Below are 19,570 nucleotides of genomic sequence, written 5' to 3' on the forward strand. Positions count from 1 at the left end.
AAAGATAAACACGAAAAAATAATGGAATCAATAAACAGATTTCGATAGCATCCGCAGATTTGGATCAAAACCCTAATTCTCCAGTTCAATCTTCGGAAATGGCAAGCCTGTGGCGAGCTGTGATCGGCGGTCAGAGCAACAATTCCGACGACTACGGAGGCGTAGAGTTCTGGTCCAACCCTGAACGAACCGGCTGGCTCACGAAACAGGGAGAGTACATCAAGACTTGGCGACGCCGATGGTTCGTGCTCAAACAAGGGAAACTCTTCTGGTTCAAAGACTCCGATGTCACGCGCGTGTCACGCCCTCGCGGTGTCGTCCCCGTCGCGTCGTGCTTAACCGCCAAAGGAGCAGAGGATGTCCTCAACAAGCAAAACGCGTTCGAGCTATCGACGAGAGATGAGACTATGTACTTCATCGCTGATTCGGAGAAGGAGAAAGAAGATTGGATCAATTCCATTGGACGGTCCATCGTGCAGAACTCCAGATCTGTTACCGATTCTGAGATCGTCGATTACGATAACAAACACTAGTTCTTGATTTCTCTGTTTTTGTCTTTTGTGTCAAAATGTAAAATCCCACCAAATCAAGAAATGAAAAGGCTTTGTCTCTGCTTGTAATCAAGAGATATACACGTGATTCCAAGCTTAAGCCTCTGTTGTCGATCACATTCAGGCTTGAAAACATGAACTCATATCCGAAAAACATATATATAAAACCTAATTCTTCAATGGAAACTCTTCTAGTTCAAAGACTTTATGGTTCTTGAAACATTTAGTTACCAAATAAGGAGATTTCACAGTTTAATCAAAAAAAAAACATGGATGGTAACAAAAGCAACACGTGATCAGAAATACGATAACATCGTCGTATGCATGTATAGAAAGTTCCTCTCGTCATTAATTGTCCTAAACCCTACCCGCTTCCATCCATCTTCTTCGTTTCTTAGAAACCCTAACATGGGAATGTAAGTATTGATTTCCCACAACAGTTTTTTTCTCTTTCTTTTAAGATTTTTTTAACTAATTAGGTTTCGCAGAAACAGAATAAATGTAAGCAAGTTGTCTTTTTTTTCGGCCTTGTTTATATCACAGGTCGAGGATAATCGTTAAGAATCTTCCTCCCAAATATATGACAGAGGATCGACTTCGAAATGTCTTTTCAAAAAAAGGAGAAATCACAGACGTGAAATTGAGGCGTAAGAGGTATATACTTGTACATTCAAATCGAGTGTTTTTTCACAGCTAATTGTTGTGTCTTACTGTATGTTGGAATTTATCACTATATATAAAATATATATATCGTTTTTTCTTTTGCAGTGATGGCAGAAGTAGACAATTTGCTTATATTGGCTTTCGTACTGAACAAGAAGCTCAAGATGCTATCACATATTTTAACAAGTCTTTCATTGATACTATTCAAATATCTGTTGAGGTAATTAATTTTCACTTAATTCACTTTTGTAGTACTACAGTAGTTTGAATTATCTAATTTAGATTCTCCTTTGGCAAATAGGTTGCGATCCCTCCTCCGAGGAAAGAAGGCAAGGTTATTGAAAATAGTGAACATTTTTCTAATGCTTATGCTAAAGGAGACAAAAAGTTTAAGAAGAAAGCAGAGGCTGATCATGATCCTCAGCTTCAAGAATTTCTTGATCAGCATACGAAGTTGAAATTCTGGTCCAATGACATGTGTATTCCTCGTTCCTCCGGCAAAGAGAAGGTCTCGCCTGTAATTTTTTCCAATGGTGCTGATGAGCCTAACAAAGCCAAAACATCATTATTAGATACTACAGAGAATAAAGTTGGTGATGATGTTTCTGATATGGAATACTTCAAGAGTCGGATATATGGAATACTTCAAGAGTCGGATAAAGAAACATCTGTCGTATTCGGACAGTGATTATTATGAAACTGATAGTCGTGAAGATGCAATTCATGCTTTTCCTATTGATGGAGATATTGAAGCTGACAGAGTTGATGTTCTTGACACTGGTCGCCTTTTCGTCCGAAACCTGCCTTACACTGCAACGTAATGGATCTTTTCTTGTTTGTCTTTTCTTTCTTGTTTCCTGATTGTCCTTTGTGTTATTCATCTTATACATCTCTATTTGCTGTAAAACAAATCTCATGATATAGAGAAGAAGAGCTTACGGAACATTTCAGCAAATTCGGTGAAATATCAGAGGTCCATCTTGTTCTTGACAAGGAGACAAAAAATTCCAGAGGAATGGCCTTCGTCCTTTACCAGATACCGGAATATGCAAAAAGGTATCATAATTCATACCAATTAAAAAGTTCTAAGTGCATGTTTTTCAAGAAGTAGAGCCTTATGTTGATCTTTAGCTGTTAGTTCAGGTTTTAAATCGTTAATTTGGATGATGTTGCAGGGCAATGGAGGAATTAGATAACAAAGATTTCCAGGGGCGGCTGTTGCATATTTTACCAGCTAAGAAGCCTGATAAACAAGTGTCAGTGACCAGTTCTATGTTTCGGTCTGTAATATTTGTTTTTTAGACTAGAATTTTCATCAGTTGTTGTTTATCATGGCTTTCCCCAACAGAAATAACTCTTCTAATCTGCCAAAAGCATTCAAGCAAAAGAGGGAGGAACAAAGAAAGGCGTCTGAAGCCAGTGGAAATACAAAAGCTTGGAATAGTTTTTTCATGCGACCCGATACTGTACCTTTTCTTGTTTCAAGAATGCATCCATTTTAAACCTGGCTTTTTGCTTTGCTTCATGTTTGTTTTTATCTTTTTGTGTTGTAGGTCGTGGAAAACATAGTCAGGTGTTATGGTGTAACAAAGAGTGAGTTTCTTGACCGTGAATGCGACGATCCTGCAGTACGACTTGCTTTGGGAGAAACAAAAGTGATTATGGAGACCAAAGAAGCACTTGCTAAAGCTGGAGTACGTGTCACCTCTTTGGAAGAATTTTCTGCACGGAAAGGTGATGTGAAGAACCGAAGCAAACATATTCTCTTAGTAAAGAATTTGCCATTTGCTTCCAGTGAAAAGGAACTGGCTCAAATGTTTGGAAGATTTGGAAGTCTAGACAAAATTGTTCTCCCTCGGACGAAGACGTTGGCTTTGGTATTATTCTTTCAACGAATAGGTGATTCTTCTCTAACCTGTTCTGTTCTCTAACCTGTGCTTACATGACTTTCAGTTTGTTTTCCTTAAACCGGCTGAGGCACGTGCAGCTATGAAGGGAATGAAATACAAGCGTTACAAGTAAGCTTTAACATTATTGTTTCTGTGTGTATAAAGTCTTTCTTTCTTCCCCTAAAGTGCTTCTTGGAGATAAATGATTGTCCTAGTTTAACCAGACTGCTTTCCTTATTATTACAGAGATGCTCCCCTGTATCTGGAGTGGGCTCCTGAAGATATTCTTGAGCCAAAAGCACTTCCTGATAACAATGAAAAGACGAGTGATGTTGAAGAAAATGATGTGAGAAGACTCAACTTGGATCAGCAGGTTGGAATCGATTTGGATATAACTGAGGTATGTCCACTTTATGATAGCTGTGGACGTTTTGAAATCATACGTTCTTCCTTTTTGTGTGGTATTGAACTATATGAACTAATTTCTGTACGGGTTTAGTATTATATCATGTAAGTTTCAGGGTTAGGTACGTACTGAATAATTTATGTTCAGTGGCTCCAAGTTTTCTGATCAATCTTCTAACGTTTTCTTTAAATAATGCATTATATTTCAGTCAAATGTCCTTTATGTTAAGAATCTGAACTTCAACACAACTGATGAGAGTTTGAGGAAGCATTTGACTGAACTGGTGAAGCAGGGAAAGATTCTGAGTGTTAAGGTAAGTTCTTGTTCATTGCTGACAGATGATGATGATATGCAGTTAACCATCATAAGTCTGTTTTTGATATTCCTTTAACCATCATAAGTCTGTTTTTGATATTCCTTTCTTTTTCACTGTAAAGCAGATAAAAAAAAATGGGAAGAGTCGTCCTCGTTCAAGCGGTTATGGTTTTGTAGAATTTGACTCCGTAGAGACAGCGACCAGTGTCTACAGAGATCTACAGGTATATTATCTAGTTAAGTCTCTTTGAAACTTGAAGTTGATTGGACTGGATGAAGTAGGGTGACACTTTTTTGTTTGTTTGCAGGGAACAACTTTTCTGGATCGGCATAAATTGATCTTGAGATTCTCTGAAAACAAGCGGAGTGAAACAAGACTTTGGCAAAGTTACATGTGAAAAATGTAGCTTTTGAAGCAACCAAGCAAGAACTAAGACAGCTTTGCAGTCCATTTGGACAGATCAAGAGAGTTGGGCTTCCAGAGAAGAATCCGGGAAGATATGCTGGTTATGGTTTTATTGTATTTGGGACAAAGCAAGAAGCTTTAAACGCTAAAAAGGCATTATCCAACACCCATTTCTATGGACGCCCTTTGGTAAGTCTTATGTTGTGTAGTCATCTCTCTAGCCTGTTCATTTTGACATCCTTGGATGCATCCTCAACTCTCTCTATATGAGATCTTTGCAGGTGCTCCAGTGGGCTAGGGATGACAAGAGAAAATCTTCTGCTGCCAAGTATGTGCAATAATCCAAAGAAAAGGAAAAGCTCGACAGTTGTTGGTGAAAGAAGAATGAAGTTTGAGAGAATATCTGAATAGGGCTCTCTATAGTTTGTTTTGAGTATATTATTGACCATGGTTTCTATTGTAACATTTTCAGAGCTTCATTAATGGAGTCTAATTGCAATTCTCACAATATCAAGAAAAAGAAAAACCTTTGTTCTGCTTGCAACTGTTTTATACACATGAACTCGGAGTTACAAAGAAAGCCTCTCTGTTCTTGGGCACATTCATTTTTTAACAAATGCAGATTCAGCCAAGTCGATGGCTCGAGCAAGACCAGCGGCTTTGTTCTGGCACTCACAGTGTTCGTCTTGCGGGTCACTATCAGCTACTACACCAGCTCCAGCTTGAAGATAAGCCACCCACTCACGCCGTTTGTTAGCATCCTTGTAAGAGTACATTGTATTGTATTGACATGCTGTCGGGAAAACGATTGTCCTAAGGGATAAAGCAATGTCCATGTCACCAGTGAAGGAGACTCCACCAAAACCGCCACTGTATGGTCCACGCCTTGTTGGCTCTAGCTCATCGATTAGTTCCATGGCTTTGACCTTTGGCGCACCACTAACTGTTCCCACTGGTAAAGCCGCACGTAGTGTGTCCCAGCAAGTCAAATCATCTTGTAACTCTCCTGTCACCTAATCACATAGAACTTAAGATGATTAGGAACACTTAACAAGAATTGAATAATTGATATGATGATAATTAACAACACTTACGGTTGAACTTATATGCATAACATGGGAATAACGTTCGATGTTCATAAGCTTCTCTACTTTCACTGAACCGTATTTCGCAACCTTTCCAACATCGTTACGACCGAGATCAACCAACATGATGTGCTCAGCACATTGCTTTTCATTCTCTAGCAGCTCCTTCTCAAATCTCTTATCCTCAACTTCATTCTTCCCTCTCTTACTGGTTCCTGCCAATGGCCGATTCACTATCTTGTTCTGCTTCAAATATGATATAAAGGTTAGCTTCAAATATGATATAAAGATTAATGCAACTTTGAGATAACAGAACTTTTACCTGCTTTACTTTGGTGAGAATTTCGGGACTTGATGCTACCAAAATACATCCTCTAGCCTGAATAACAGAACGAAAACAGCATTAATGGTTTATCCACAAGTACAAAATGCAAAGTTGTTGAAGAAACGTTCTCTCCATCACCAACCTGCAAATAACCCATATACGGACTTGGATTCACAACTCTTAGTGCTCTATACACTTCAAAGGGGTCTGCAAATGTTCGCCGCTCAAAACGTTGGCTCAGCACGATCTGGAATATGTCTCCTGCAAGTATATGTTCTTTGGCCTTGACCACAGCCTCCTTGTACTCTTCGCATGTCACGTTTGAATTATCCAAAGACGGCCCAAATTGTCGTGTCTGAAGATTCACGTTACCTGCAGACAGTTTTGGCCTGCATAGATTCACAGCGGGAAAAAAAAACAACTTTTAAGAACAGTAACCAAAAGGGGCTCACAAACTAAATCGATTCAAAGAGATACTCACGGCTCAATATCGTGTAACTTGGCCACCAAGTTCTCCAAATGTTGCATTCCATTACTGTATGCCTTTTCGTAAGGAAGGCTACCATCTAGTCTAATCCAGTGAATGACATATGCTTTCTGTAAAATTTACAAGGAATCTCTAGTTACCACTTCAAGAACAAGATAAAGCATAAAAAGGAAACTAAGATGCATGTCTCAGTTAATCATAAAACATGGATGGTGACAGAAGGATTACCTTTTCCACGTGATCAAATACAACTACATCGTCGTACAGACCAAGATGCATGTCTGGCAAGTTCCTATCATCCTCAGGGGCCTTTGAAAATGGCAATTTCCTCTTCTCAACGTAACGAACCGTGTCGTACGAGAAAAAACCAACCCACCCACCTATCATTATAAAGCAATCTTATTAAGAGATACCACTTCAAGAACAAGATAAAGCATAAAAAGGAAACTAAAGAACACTAGGGGCAATCAATCTTCTATCTAAAAGTGCAAGAAAAGCCATTCAATAATGTAAAGGCGACTTGGGGACAATTAATTTATGGACAAAAGGAAGAGGGCAAACTAGATCACATCAGTGACAGAATGAGCAGCACAGGAAGGGGAAACAGAAAGTTCTTTACTTTATCATTTGCTCTTGCCTCATTGGGAAATTAGACGTACATGTCTACAACTAGGAATCCCATGTCGAAAACTGTAAAAGACCTAATATGGTATGGTACATAATGAACACGGGCTGCGTGCATTAATTGCTAATTGGTTTTGAGATAGAAATCCATGAAACTTGACATTTACAAAGATCACTCAAAAGCAAGAGCTTATCTCGAAAACATCCATACCATTAGCACATCTCCCCAAAGGATAACTCTTCTACAAAGTGATTCAATCTAAACAATGAAGAAGAATGTCTTACCACAAAAGGCATCTGGAAGGTCCTGAACTAGTTGAGGATCAGGGTTCCATTTCTCGGAGATTTGTCTAGGGATCTCCATTGGATCTTCGACATATTCCTCAGTCATGGTTTCATTACTGTGATCCATTACAATAACTTTATTCTCCTTTGCCACGATCTCCATGGCAGGTTGAGCCCCAACAACGCTATAACGACCCTATCGAGAAGAATCAGATGAAAAGAAACAATTTAGGAACTGAGACATATTAACAGATAAAAAGGATACACAGAAAGATTCTATACTTACAACGCTTGACATCTGAGAACCTGGCTCAACGGACTCGAAAAGAAAGCTAGGAGCTTCACGGTCATCTTCTTTAACCAAACAACGGTAAGCAAGAACCGGAGTAAGCTGATCAGAGAATATACAGCGGTAAATTGGTATAAGGTTTGTGCTCTTAGAAGCATCTGCCAACTTCTTTGTATCACTTACTGGAAACAACAAATTCACAAGCATGTATCAGAACTATTTTCATGAAGATTCACATTCACAATCAAACCTCATAGAATTGAAATTTTAGCTTGACCTAATTGTCATTTTCCCGCATTTTATCGGTAAGAAATCAAACAAGCCAAAAAGAAAAGAAAAAAACGAAGAGCATTGCTTCACCTATGGAAGCTTCCGGAGAAACAGAGACGCATTTAATCGAAGGGAAAGAAGGCGCGTAAGCCGAGCTTCTACCGGAATATCCAGTAACGGTCACAGAAGAAGAAGAAGAGAGATAGCGAGAAGCCACAGAAGGGACAAGCCGGCGAGAGAAAGTCAGAGGTTGCATCGTCGCTACATTCATTGAGGAAGACATTGTAACGGCTACGAACTCGGTGGCGGTTGGATGCGGCGGCCGGAATGTTGAAAAATATCGGAGAAGAAGATTCAGAGGTGACGGCTAAAAGCGTCAATTGATTAGTGATTATTCTATGCGAATGACGAATGGATTAATCAGGAGATGTGGCATGTATTTATAAAGATGACCATGTTACTTATTTGTTGATTTACTTTATTACCCCTTACCTGTATTTTCCATTTTTTCCTCATTTTTCTCTTAAGTCACGTGCATGTCTTATGTACTGTGGGTGTGGAACTATTAATATGTATAAATCATTAGGCCCAAATCATGACAAAAATATTTTTTATATAGTTTATCGGCCAAAAATCGTAAATGTTTTTCACCTTACAAAATTCAGGGCCGATCCTGTCTGTCTGTAGCATATGCATATCATTTGTTGTTCCAGTGTAATGAAATAAACTTTCAACAAAAGCAAACTGTCTTTCACAAAGATTGCATCCCTTTCATATGCGAACGATACGAACCGTCGTCTTTCTCAACAGTCAAAAACCCTTATCTTCTTACTTGATGTTCAAAAGTCTTTCTTTATTAATTAATGCCGTTAGAGGACAATCGTCAAGTATGCGTTTTTAACTTTTTCAACAAAAATAAAAAGCTCTAGCTGTAGCATGCCCTAATAGCCGAATGTTAACAATACTACTTCTACCAGATTGTTATAGGCAGATGGTGATGTATTTAATTTCTTCAGTCAATTATATAATAGTACGAATGTAGAAACTTTGACCTTTTCTTAAAATAAACAAACAATCGTAGTAGGACTATCTAAATGGGAAGGTTGCTACCAACCATAATCAAAATCCATCCACATTAAAAGCATGTGCTTTTCTTCTTATCATTTACCTTCCAATCTCATTATATTATTCTTTCCTCATATTATACTAATATTCCTTACTAGTCATTTCTTTATCTTTTATATTTTTTGAATATGTTTTGTAGAATTTATTTGTCACACGTCTAATTTAGTTTAAATTTCTAATACTTAGTTTAATACGAACATATTAACAAACATTTTGAACATTAACTAATCTGAATATAACACTACGTACTTTCCATTAACAATGTTGGTCCATTCTGTTTTTCCAACCATCGAAAGTCCCTTTTTCAAAATCCAGATTGGTAATTAACTTTTGAGAAAATTTTGGTTTGTAGAACAAGAACAAAAACATAACTTAAGATGTAAAAGTAGAACATAACTTAGAGACCAAAACAAAAGGTTACAACTATATCTCTGATTTCTTACTGAGCTGTGTAATGATATGAGTCACTTCACAAGCCAATCATCATGGCTTCATTGCCGGTGAAAGCAAATGGGTAAGGCAAACACACAAGCAAGGAGAGAAACAGAACCAGGATTCCTAGAGACACATACTTATCATCAGGTGCCGTGATTTCTTCAGCCAGCGGTGCAATCGGTCCACGCTGCAGGAAGAATATCAGAACCACCCAGTAGAATGCCACGTCACTGAACAACGCCGATAAGCCCAAAAGCGCTATGGATGCACCTGTGAGCCGTGTTGCGGTCTGAAATCATTTAGAAACATATATAATTCTGATTACTACCCAATTAATCTCCGATGAGTACAAGACAGTATTAAGCTTTTTAAGACATTCTAATTAATGTTACCTTTCTACCCCAAATGGAGAAAGCTATTCTGCCCCCATCGAGCTCCCCCGCAGGAATGCTGTTAATGCCATTGATGAGAAGTCCAGCCCATGCCCAGATCACAAGTGGGTTAAGAGATATTGAAGTTCCTTCTTTAAGTGCATCACCTAGTAAGAGCTTTGCTATAATAGAAAAAGAAACAAAATTTAAACATTGATTAACACTTTAGCTTCAGCCTTCAACACTTATCATATTTGATTAAGAGCTAAACCTTACCAATACCACCAGCAAGGAAGGACTCGTGAAACACTGATGCGTCAACTACAACGCCAATGCCGTCACTAGGAGGCACGAACAACCCTAGAAGAAACAGAATCAAGCCTAGAGAAAAGCCAGCCAAAGGTCCTGCAGCTGCGACCTTCAAAAGATCTTCTCGCTTGGCTACGATATTTTTGATTCTCGTTATAGCACCGAAAGAGCCTATCTGCCATCTAAAACATGTTCATCAAATGTCTAAAAACCAAAATTCAGCTGAAAGGATGTTCCTTTTCTTTCAAATAGAACATTGCATCTTCACCTGCCAACTTGGAACAAAGAATGGAACACCAAGCTTTATCCCTAAGCTATTTGCAACTAAAATGTGTCCCAGTTCATGTACTCCAAGGACAAGAGTGGTGACAAGAGCTCCCGGTAAGCCATCTTTCAGCAGTTCAAGGTTGTCAAATGCCGATCTGCAGTTAAATTTATATATGAGAGGAAATGTTTTATTCAGTTTGATGATTTGGAAGTATAACATATTCTGGAGAAAACATGTTCAAGATGTTCTTACAGTAAGTCGGATTGCAAGGCGGGCACATTACGGAGAAACAATGTAAACAATGCCACCAATCCAAAAGAACCAGCAGCAAACCATTCAGGAACAGCTGCAATTATATGTAGTACCCAGCTAAAACTTGATAATGTGAGAGATCCTTATAACGGGGAAGTATATAGCAATATACCTGTTGTTTCGGGTTCTAAGGACCTTCTTGGAACAACAACGGCCACAGGTTTATCATCCTCAGGATTGGAGAGGAGGAAAAGCTTGTACTGGTCACCAAAATTATTCTGCAGATTGATGAGCAATATACTATTACTCTTTGTCACAGCATGTGCTTGTCAACGATCATAGTTAAGAAAGGAAACCCAAAAAGCAGAATTGTTACCTCCATCCTCGTCTTTATCTTCTCGTAACTTTTAGCAGGCTCGCCCCTTAGGTTTCCTTTGAACAATACCCCACCCTACCAACATTGTCCCAAAAATGTGATCCAACAATAAGAGAATTTTCAGAACCTCGTATTTATGTTTCATCAAAAGGAAAGTTGATAATAACCTTAGGAAAAAAAACTGATGAGGTTCTCACAGACTCACCTCGTATGGTTCTTGACTTGTTACGAAGAAGGTGTCAAACCCGAATACTTGGCCCCTGAGAATATCAATGGTTTCCTTGGGGAGTCTCATGGAATCATCCAATTGTAATGGCTGTTCACAACAACTTTTTATGAAAGATAAATAAATAGAAAGCATTAAGCTGTCGCCTTTGTATTTAACATTGTTGGTAATACTTACATTCACACCAGGAAGAGGAGAACCACTGCTAACTTCTAATTTATCACCGTCCTATTCCAAATGCAGTAGAGTATAACACATTCAGAAACAAAACCAAGAAACTACATATATGGAAAATGATAGCTATTGAGCTGTGTAACGACGTTATGCAATGCTTTCAAATTAGATTCAATTAGTTTGAAGTTTCACTAACCAGATTAGCTGCAAGTCTGGAAACAAAACTTATAAATTGAGCTTCAATTTCACTATGGATGCATTAGTTACCAAGTACGAGGACAATACCTGAGAACTGAGCTGAGCTTTGTTTTCCTCCTCATTGCCCGGCGCTTCATTCACAATTGTTGACTGTGAATTCAACTCAGTAGGAATTTGTGTAGGTGGATCATCTGCTGAAGTCTCTTTGCCTTCTTCACCATTATTATCCTGCAAAGAAGAACTTATGAACTCAGTCACAGATATGTACCAACACTTGTAATCAATCCAAAAACGCCAATTACCTAATTACAAAAGAAAATTACCCACAACATTGGAAATCAAAAACAGCATCCACATTGATACCAAAGCAAATACCTCATCGTTATTGCCTTCTGGTTCTGTTTGCGTCTCCGTCACTCTAACCAAAGTCTCTCTCTTTCTGAAAACTCTAAATTCAAAGCCACCAGAATAAGTAGACAAAGAAGTAGTAGTGCTCACGGATTAACAAAAGAAGAAGATGAATAACAAAAATATGAAACCTTTCAAGCTTCAGATTCTTCTTCCTTCGAGATGTTCTTGTTTGCCCAAAATTGAGACTCGAAGTAGCAGCTACAAAAGGCTGAAACTGAAGACTACAATATGAGCTGCATTGCGACAAGACGCCGAAATTGCCGCGAAAACTAGCCACCGCGAGATTCATGTCCTAAGAAAAAGTCGATACTTTTTAGGTTCTCCGATCAAAACCCTGATGCCATTATTACAAAGTAAAGATTTTTAATTTATGTTCTTCAGATACTTTGTACGATTTCAGATGCTGTGTCCTCTCGTGGTTCGCTTATCGCTGGAGGAGAGAGGATCTTTCATTTATCCGTTGGAGGAGCTCTTTCCAAGAATAACGCCTTGTCGTTTTTTCGCCTACTATAACGACATGTAGTTTCTTTCTTAATATATCAAACGACACGTTTATGTAGTGAGGATAGAGTTGAGTTTTACAAAAATAATTGGGCCTATTAATTGTTTACAAAAGCTCTTTAGGTTTCATATTTATTCATAAATTAATTGAATTTTATAATTATTTGGGCCTATTAATTTTATTCATTACTTATGGGCCTAAAAATAGAATTTGGTCCCTCAATGTAGACATGCTATAAAACTTAATTATGTATACAAAGAAAAATTAAAACATTGGGCTTTAGATATATTAGGTCTTAGTGTCTTACATATATTGGTCATTGGACCTGGTGCAAATGCAAAGAACCGGGCCTGATTATAAGACCAAAGCCCGAACTAATTTACATATTTGTTCCTCAAACTTTGCCGACACGACTGCCCCTACTTGATAATGAAAACGGCATATGTTCTTTGGTTTAAACAACACGATGTTCTCTACTTAATTTACAAAACGCAAGCATGTTCTCGTGCAATCCTTGTGAAAGTCTTTTATTCTCTAGAAAGGCTTGATGTGTGGATTGTGGAGGAGGAGACGATATTTTCCAATCGTCGGTCGTTTGGAAAATTGCTCATATCTCTGATGAACTTCGATCGGTGCGAGAAACCCTAATTCCTCGGGAGTTTCCGATAGTCTCATCGGGAAATTGCTTTCCCGTTGAACAATGGATGGTAACAAAGATGACGCGTTGAAATGCCTGAAAATCGGCAAGGAACAAGAGATTTGATACACCAGGAACAAGAGATTAAATGGCATTGTTTCAAGCCACAAAGAAGAGAAAGACAATGAGGAACAAGATGATAACAGCAAAGATCTTCATCATGAGCCATCTATTTGACGAAATTCGAGTGAGATGCTGCAGAAGAGCGCTGCGTGCTCCCTCTACATTAACTAACGATTCATCCATATTGTCATCAATTCTGTTTCATAAAACTAACAGGTGTTAGATGCTGTTCCCTGCAACTTGGAAAATGTCGGGTTGGTTGTGGGTAAGAAACGTTAAAGAACCTGATTGCTAGCTCTCCTTGTTGTGTGACCATTGTAGCTAGATGCGTGAATATTCCACTGAGCTCTGTTATTGTTGATTCAACACTGTGAAGTGCAACTGCTCGGCTTTGGCTATAGTTCTCCTGCCTAGGGACTGTTTGCTGCAACATGGACATCTCCATTTGCTGTGAAGGAGCATTCTCGATCGCAGATCTGCGTCTGTTTCAGCATGACATGAACAAAAAAAATCATGTTTTATACATGATTTTGACCTAAAAGCATAACGGAGGACAAACACAATCAAGAGTTGTAAGTTGGGAATTAGGACATACCTGAGCTGGCTACCTGGAGGAGCTCCAGTATTTACTGGCGGCAATCTGATCGGTTACAAGAGACAAAACCTAGTTAGAGGAGAGTAACTATTACTTAAGAAATAGTTTTTGAACAAAACTCACAGTGGTTGTTGTAAATTCCCGTAAGGATTTGATGAACTTGACCAAGGAGGAGGCTCAGGTACAGATTTTGCATTATTCTGAGGCGGACTATCTACTGCATTTTTTGTGGAAAAGAGTTGTTTCCGGTTTTCATGAGCCTTCATGTTCTGTAGGAAGACAAGAAAACACGGTCCTTGTAGGAAAATAGGCAGATACATATATCAAGAAGAAGTTGACAAATCTACAAATCCAACCTCTGATCTGGTAGTTAGAACATCTTGAAGTTGCTTAGTAGCTCCCATAAGTCTGGTTTTCAAGTCATCACAAACAGCGGTGTAGTGACCAACTTTGTCCTGTGAATAATTCCCATCAGCAATCTCCATGTTCTGAAGGGTTTGCAAATCCGAGAGAGCCATATTCAGCCCCGTGATATCGTTCCTGATCAACACAGTTAACTCCTGTATTTCCACAGTCCGGTCATTGAAAATCGACGATTGTTTTGCCACTGCATTTCATCAACAGTTTCAGATAAACAAAAACTAAGGCTGTCTTCAATTGTAATCACAACAATGTCTCTAGAATCGTTTCAAGATCATATGCAATAACATGTAAACACACACTAATGACATCCACAGCAAGCAAAATGGGTCTGATCTCCATTTGTTGCTTCAAGCTAAATGCCTAAAAGCAGAGTTACGCAACACCTTTCCTACAAAACACAAAGCCTAATATCACTATTGGAATCTATGTCTTAACTTCATTAGAATCCGAAAAAAAAGAACACACAAAGCCTAATATCACTATCCGGATCAAATAACCTACATTTCTCGCGTTTTTTTTCAAATCAAGAACGAAATCATGATTTCAGCAGGAATTAAACATGAAGATGACGAGCATAGATCTGATTCTGAACCATACATTTAGCGAGCCTCGCGATCTTCTGAGACGTTTCGTGGATTCCTAACCCGATCCGGGAAGCCTTCTTATTGAATTCGGATCCCGGAGACGACCGTTTGGATGATGCCGGATCATCTTCATCTTGATGAACGGACGGGATCGCTCCGATCTTCTTCAACGTTTGGGACAATGAATGAAACTCCACCGTCCGATCCCTGAACGTCGAGCCCATCGTAGGGTCAGACTTGGATCAAAATCACCGGCAAATTTGATGAATTTCCTCCTCAAGAGTAATGAGAAACAGAATAAGAAATAGATGAAACTGCGTGTCATTATTATGTTATAACATTATACATCTTGTTGTTTTTTCTCCTGTGGACTGTGTCCCGTTTTAATCAATCTAATTTTGGGCCCAAAGCCCAATATTATGAAAACACACAATAGCCCGTTAGATTCGCAAGTAAGAATAAAGTATGAGATTAGAAAGTCGTAAATGGAATTAAAGTTTTGGGGTAATGTTGGATGGATCAGCGACAAACGTGGAAGCCAGGAGATCCAAAAAGGAAGCTTCCCAAGCTTCGTGAGGCGTAGGAGGAGTCTACATTTTAAGCGTGCCACAATTTCATGCCCTTGTTTCCCGATTTTGCGATTTTTTCATCTTTTCTCTTTTTTTTTTTTTTTTGCCGTCTAGATTTATTATTTATTGCGATTTTTTTCATCTTTTCTCTTTTAATTACGTACAAATAATATTAATTCATAGTTCAAATCATCAAATGTTATGACTTATGAAGTGAGTGTTTATATATCAATGAATTCAAATTTGAAATAGAAATGTATTGATTATTAGGAATGTGGCCTAACTTAACCCAAAAGCTAGCTCAAGAGTTAAGGATTGCCACATCCTTTATATACTACCCAAAGATCTTAATCCCAAGCAATGTGGGATATTCTAATAGGCCTCCTCGAGATGTGGGTGGGAAACGGTCCAACGGGAAACAGCCCAAGCCCAACATCTCGGAAATACAACAAGACATGCCACTTATATGGGCCACATAGGTGGGAAACCATTTTTGTGTGGGAATTTGCTTGTTGGGCCAACCTTGGGCTCTGATACCATATTAGGAATGTGGCCTAACTTAACCCAAAAGCTAGCTCAAGGGAGGAGGTTTGCCTCATACTATATATATTGCCCAAGGATTTTATTTTTCTTTCCGATGTGGGACTCTAACACACCCCCCTCACGCTCAGGACTGGACATCTGAAGCGTGAAGTTTGTGGGACTGGACATCCACGGATGGTAGCCCACTTTCGAGAAAGTTGAACCTTGGCTCTGATACCATATTAGGAATGTGGCCTAACTTAACCCAAAAGCTAGCTCAAGAGTTAAGGATTGCCACATCCTTTATATTGATTCTCTCACTTTACCAATCGTTTTATCTTGAACGCATTTAGAGATGAGAGTTTCTGTTTTTTTTATTCAATTGGAATCATAAGACGAACTTATGCAATCTGAACAAAAGCCACGACAATAATTTGATTTTTGACAACGCATGATGTTAACTTAGTAATAGTAATATGAAATCAAAATTAATAAAGACCATTTGCTTGCCATATAGTAATATATATTTATTTTAGTTTCTTATAAGATTTGGTAAACTTTAAAAAAAAAAACTCTTGATGATCACATAAACGACATTGACCTAGGAGTTAGAGCAAGGAAAAAGAAAAAGAAAAAACCTTTGCCAAGAACTACTAGCCAAAACGTATGTCGCATGAAGCTTTATATTTCTTATAAATTGTAAACAGTACTATAACCTTAATATAAAAAAACTAGAAATATTTCTTTAATGGTGCATGGAACATCATTGGGAATAATTGCATGTAAGTAGTGGGCATTACAATTGTGAGACCACCTTCGACTTTTTTGACTAGGATAAGAACACACTCTCCCTCTCGATCGGACTACTACACAGATATGTTCTCTTTTACAGGATATGATTCATATATATGCTCCAAAGTAAAATTTTGTTTTGATACAACATACCTGAATAAAACCAATAATATGTAATATGTATCATGCATCCAACGTTTTCAAATGTCGTAAAAGATATAATTTTTTTGACATTTTATATTATTCAAAATCACAAGTTATATTAAGTTTAAAAATCATATTAAAACTTCATAAAATTAGTCTTTTAACAGAAAAGTTCGAATCATATAACACAAAATGATTTTTCTCTTTTAACCCAACATTTCATTGATGAAAAATGGTCTAATGAAAATTTTGTTGGCAAGAAAACATTTAAATTTGTTCCAATTGATATTATGTAAGTCAATACAAAAAGAGTTATCTACTAGTTAATGTATGGATGATTCCAAGTAGAAAACGCCAACATAAACTTTGACTCTGAGGCCGAATCGATCTGCTTTCTTTTATTTTTCTTAAAACTTTGCAATTAAATTTGTGAAGTGTGATGATAAAATACATAATAATGTTGTACGCATTAGTATGTTGTGTAGCAAAACGACTCTTGTTTGTAAAAACAATATTTGGTTTTATTCTAATTGTCATTTTATTCTTTGGATCTTTAGTTCTCGCTTAGGTCTCGTGCACGTCTTCCTCAAAATCATCGCCAGTAAATTACACGTACACATTATTCACAACGACACACATATATCGCTCCATACCAAAATACATCTTAATAAAATACTCTACAACTATCATTTGGATTGATTTTTAGATAACATTGTTATGAGGAAGTATACTTACGTAGCGTTATACTATACCAAGTCTACCATAACTGGTTGTAAATTTATGTTTTGTTGATGCTCGGATCGAACAAAATAATTTAAAGGATTTAGAGAAGAACGTAAAAATCTTATATATTAAACGAGTTGGAGTTCGCCAGTTCGGTCATTAATTTGGATCTGATTTTTTAAAATTGATATATTAAATATCCAAATACTAATTTGAATATTTAAACACTAAAATAATTAAACAACACCTAATCTGAATACATTTTATATATTAGAAACATAGTTTTATATACATGGTTAGTTATTAATCTTCTTGTAAAGTCTTCCACTTAATTTTCTAATCACCACCAGCCGACCAAACTACTTTATCAAGTCACAGCTTTTGTGGAAAATATTCCGTTAATTCATGAGCTTTTCTATATGTTCACACAATACATAATCATTATAAAAAAAAAAAATTGCGGCTAATTTTAGAATTATCATACGATAACAGTCTGATCACACGCTAATATGTTCTCTAGCTTAAATTTGCAACATAAGAATTCAAACATCAATCAACCCGGCCCACAGGCTACAATATCCCACATGGCCACATTTAGTCAATAACCAAATTAATCAGTTTACAATTACTGATAAAATTACGTATATGTATATGCATACGTAGCACATAACCCTAGCTAACTGGGATAAAAGAAAACGATATATCAAGTCTCAGAAAAATCCAGTCTCTCCCAAATCCCAAAACAAAAGCATGCATTTCGTAATAAACAACGCACTGATTCTGTTTGATTTCTTCTACCTTTATCCTACACAACACTAGTTAAACGACACAAAACTCAAAACACAGACACAATTACTTAATCTATTCCCCAAAACTCAAAACACAGACACAATTACTTAATCTATTCCCCTTATTATTATTTTTTTGTTTTTATTATAATATCGAAAACATTTTCTACAAAAATTCAAAATAAAAAACATGACTATCTAATCATCTATATATTCAAACCTTGGCCCATTCACATCACGAAGTCCATCTTAACACACCTATCATATAAACATATTCAAACCCTAAAACGCAAACACTAAGAACTCTGTTCTTGAATTTATTAATGTCGTCGAGAGGATTCACCATTAAAGCTAGAGGATTATGTAATAACAATAACGGAGGAGGGACGGCCGGGACGAAGTGTGGACGGTGGAATCCGACGGTGGAGCAAGTGAAGCTTCTGACGGATCTGTTCAAGGCGGGGCTACGAACACCGAGCACGGATCAGATTCAGAAGATCTCTACGGAGCTAAGTTTCTACGGTAAGATTGAGAGCAAGAACGTGTTCTATTGGTTCCAAAACCATAAAGCTAGAGAGAGACAAAAGCGCCGCAGAATCTCCACCGTGGATTTTGACCATCGTCAAGACACAGATCTTTCTAGGCCTTACCGAGACAACCTACGTCGTCGTCATCAATCACCACCTAAAGGTGAATTAAGATCTCTTTCTAGATTGTTTTCTAATTAATCACATTATATATTTACAGTGTATATATTATCACTAATAGTCTAATAGTATGTGCTTTAATTTGGTTTACTTGTAGATATTTTTGAAGTTTGTAACGTAGAAGAGAAAGTAATAGAGACGTTGCAACTCTTCCCATTATCGAAGGTTGAGAGAGTGAGACCAAACGTTACTGCTGCGAGCCACAACGAATACACACGAGAGCAAGCCTATACGACGGCGTTTTCCACATTCTCAACATGTGGGGCTGAGATGGAACATCCGCCGTTGGATCTCCAATTAAGCTTTTTATGAAGCGGTTTGATGTTTAACGACTCTAGTGGATGCGAAAAAATAAAAGACTTGATGTTCACATTTATTTAGATCTAGGCTTGATTTTGGCAAATTTCCCTCGTAACAATATTAACCCTAATTATATCGTTGTTACAATTTATTTTCTTAAGCTTCTTCTCACTTATTGGTTGATCTGTGGCCTACCCGTGAAATGAACATCCCGATGATTGCCAAAAAAGAAGTAGAAGACACCGATACTTGAAGTGATCATTATCACATTTATGAAAGTATCCACAACAAGTTTTTCATGATTTTATTGTTTGTCCTCTACAATTCATATATTCACACACTCGTTGGAAAAATTACTTAAAAATAGTTAACAAAATGAAAAATTTAAATCCTAATATTAATCGGCTGATTAAGCACTTAA

At 37.5% G+C, this 19,570-nt stretch overlaps 6 protein-coding genes and 1 long non-coding RNA gene across 9 annotated transcripts; 3 read left to right on the forward strand and 4 right to left on the reverse strand.

Annotated features, from left to right (window-relative positions):
- The first annotated feature begins 38 nt into the window (after positions 1 to 38).
- Positions 39 to 651, forward strand: LOC9309289 (pleckstrin homology domain-containing protein 1). Its single transcript, XM_021020391.1, has one exon. It carries the CDS (start codon positions 99 to 101, stop codon positions 531 to 533), a length of 435 nt encoding a protein of 144 aa, XP_020876050.1. The 5' UTR covers positions 39 to 98; the 3' UTR covers positions 534 to 651.
- A 1,685-nt stretch (positions 652 to 2,336) lies between these two features.
- On the forward strand, positions 2,337 to 4,596 carry LOC9307248 (multiple RNA-binding domain-containing protein 1). The gene is given in 8 exon segments (XM_021020332.1): positions 2,337 to 2,680; positions 2,768 to 3,091; positions 3,168 to 3,232; positions 3,350 to 3,503; positions 3,718 to 3,822; positions 3,950 to 4,048; positions 4,133 to 4,193; positions 4,196 to 4,596. Coding segments are annotated over 8 exon segments (1,248 nt in total). The 5' UTR covers positions 2,337 to 2,545; the 3' UTR covers positions 4,501 to 4,596.
- An 85-nt stretch (positions 4,597 to 4,681) lies between these two features.
- LOC9307249 (anthranilate synthase alpha subunit 1, chloroplastic) lies at positions 4,682 to 8,010 on the reverse strand. The gene is made up of 9 exons (XM_021020287.1): positions 7,686 to 8,010; positions 7,323 to 7,507; positions 7,037 to 7,232; positions 6,356 to 6,507; positions 6,122 to 6,237; positions 5,783 to 6,029; positions 5,638 to 5,694; positions 5,325 to 5,558; positions 4,682 to 5,243 (listed from the first exon to the last, which is right to left on the reverse strand). Exons 1-9 carry the CDS (start codon positions 7,876 to 7,878, stop codon positions 4,833 to 4,835), a joined length of 1,791 nt encoding a protein of 596 aa, XP_020875946.1. The 5' UTR covers positions 7,879 to 8,010; the 3' UTR covers positions 4,682 to 4,832.
- Positions 8,011 to 9,020: 1,010 nt separating this feature from the next.
- Positions 9,021 to 12,181, reverse strand: LOC9309290 (probable zinc metalloprotease EGY2, chloroplastic). Of its 3 annotated transcripts, none has more exons than XM_021020293.1 (12): positions 11,869 to 12,181; positions 11,705 to 11,768; positions 11,417 to 11,557; positions 11,135 to 11,185; positions 10,937 to 11,047; positions 10,732 to 10,806; positions 10,528 to 10,633; positions 10,356 to 10,449; positions 10,104 to 10,257; positions 9,803 to 10,010; positions 9,548 to 9,708; positions 9,021 to 9,444 (listed from the first exon to the last, which is right to left on the reverse strand). In XM_021020293.1, exons 1-12 carry the CDS (start codon positions 12,027 to 12,029, stop codon positions 9,190 to 9,192), a joined length of 1,581 nt encoding a protein of 526 aa, XP_020875952.1. In that variant the 5' UTR covers positions 12,030 to 12,181; the 3' UTR covers positions 9,021 to 9,189. The 3 variants fall into 3 exon arrangements, with proteins under 3 accessions (XP_020875952.1, XP_020875951.1, XP_002873222.1); XM_021020292.1 differs by having other exon boundaries at positions 11,705 to 11,777; positions 11,869 to 12,180; XM_002873176.2 differs by having other exon boundaries at positions 10,937 to 11,185; positions 11,705 to 11,777.
- A 764-nt stretch (positions 12,182 to 12,945) lies between these two features.
- Positions 12,946 to 14,898, reverse strand: LOC9309291 (syntaxin-31). Its single transcript, XM_002873177.2, has 6 exons — positions 14,618 to 14,898; positions 13,954 to 14,204; positions 13,721 to 13,866; positions 13,598 to 13,642; positions 13,287 to 13,484; positions 12,946 to 13,198 (listed from the first exon to the last, which is right to left on the reverse strand). The coding sequence occupies exons 1-6, from the start codon at positions 14,826 to 14,828 to the stop codon at positions 13,039 to 13,041; spliced, it is 1,011 nt and encodes a 336-aa protein (XP_002873223.1). The 5' UTR covers positions 14,829 to 14,898; the 3' UTR covers positions 12,946 to 13,038.
- On the reverse strand, positions 14,255 to 14,611 carry LOC110227114. The gene is made up of 2 exons (XR_002330920.1): positions 14,522 to 14,611; positions 14,255 to 14,408 (listed from the first exon to the last, which is right to left on the reverse strand). It is a non-coding gene; the product is annotated as an uncharacterized LOC110227114 (long non-coding RNA).
- A 3,350-nt stretch (positions 14,899 to 18,248) lies between the features above and the next one.
- On the forward strand, positions 18,249 to 19,304 carry LOC9309292 (WUSCHEL-related homeobox 7). The gene is made up of 2 exons (XM_002871133.2): positions 18,249 to 18,832; positions 18,947 to 19,304. The coding sequence occupies exons 1-2, from the start codon at positions 18,466 to 18,468 to the stop codon at positions 19,159 to 19,161; spliced, it is 582 nt and encodes a 193-aa protein (XP_002871179.1). The 5' UTR covers positions 18,249 to 18,465; the 3' UTR covers positions 19,162 to 19,304.
- Positions 19,305 to 19,570: the final 266 nt, after the last annotated feature.

The sequence above is a fragment of the Arabidopsis lyrata genome (genome assembly GCF_000004255.2).
Source record: "Arabidopsis lyrata subsp. lyrata unplaced genomic scaffold ARALYscaffold_6, whole genome shotgun sequence".
Lineage (NCBI taxonomy): Eukaryota > Viridiplantae > Streptophyta > Magnoliopsida > Brassicales > Brassicaceae > Arabidopsis > Arabidopsis lyrata.

Bases quoted from the DNA above. Each gene is read 5' to 3' on its own strand.
- LOC9309292 (XM_002871133.2), top strand. From the start codon at position 18,466: ATGTCGTCGAGAGGATTCACCATTAAAGCTAGAGGATTATGTAATAAC. The intron at 18,833-18,946 runs GTGAATTAAGAT...GTTTACTTGTAG, and splicing joins TCATCAATCACCACCTAAAG to ATATTTTTGAAGTTTGTAAC.
- LOC9309289 (XM_021020391.1), top strand. From the start codon at position 99: ATGGCAAGCCTGTGGCGAGCTGTGATCGGCGGTCAGAGCAACAATTCC.
- LOC9307249 (XM_021020287.1), bottom strand. From the start codon at position 7,878: ATGTCTTCCTCAATGAATGTAGCGACGATGCAACCTCTGACTTTCTCT. The intron at 7,508-7,685 runs GTGAAGCAATGC...TGTTGTTTCCAG, and splicing joins TTCTCCGGAAGCTTCCATAG to TAAGTGATACAAAGAAGTTG. The intron at 5,244-5,324 runs GTAAGTGTTGTT...CTATGTGATTAG, and splicing joins TTATGCATATAAGTTCAACC to GTGACAGGAGAGTTACAAGA.
- LOC9309290 (XM_002873176.2), bottom strand. From the start codon at position 12,029: ATGAATCTCGCGGTGGCTAGTTTTCGCGGCAATTTCGGCGTCTTGTCG. The intron at 11,558-11,704 runs GTATTTGCTTTG...TCTTCTTTGCAG, and splicing joins CAGAAGGCAATAACGATGAG to GATAATAATGGTGAAGAAGG. The intron at 10,634-10,731 runs GTAACAATTCTG...ATCAATCTGCAG, and splicing joins AGATAAAGACGAGGATGGAG to AATAATTTTGGTGACCAGTA.
- LOC9309291 (XM_002873177.2), bottom strand. From the start codon at position 14,828: ATGGGCTCGACGTTCAGGGATCGGACGGTGGAGTTTCATTCATTGTCC. The intron at 14,205-14,617 runs GTATGGTTCAGA...GATGAAATGCAG, and splicing joins GATCGCGAGGCTCGCTAAAT to TGGCAAAACAATCGTCGATT. The intron at 13,485-13,597 runs GTATGTCCTAAT...ATGCTGAAACAG, and splicing joins CCTCCAGGTAGCCAGCTCAG to ACGCAGATCTGCGATCGAGA.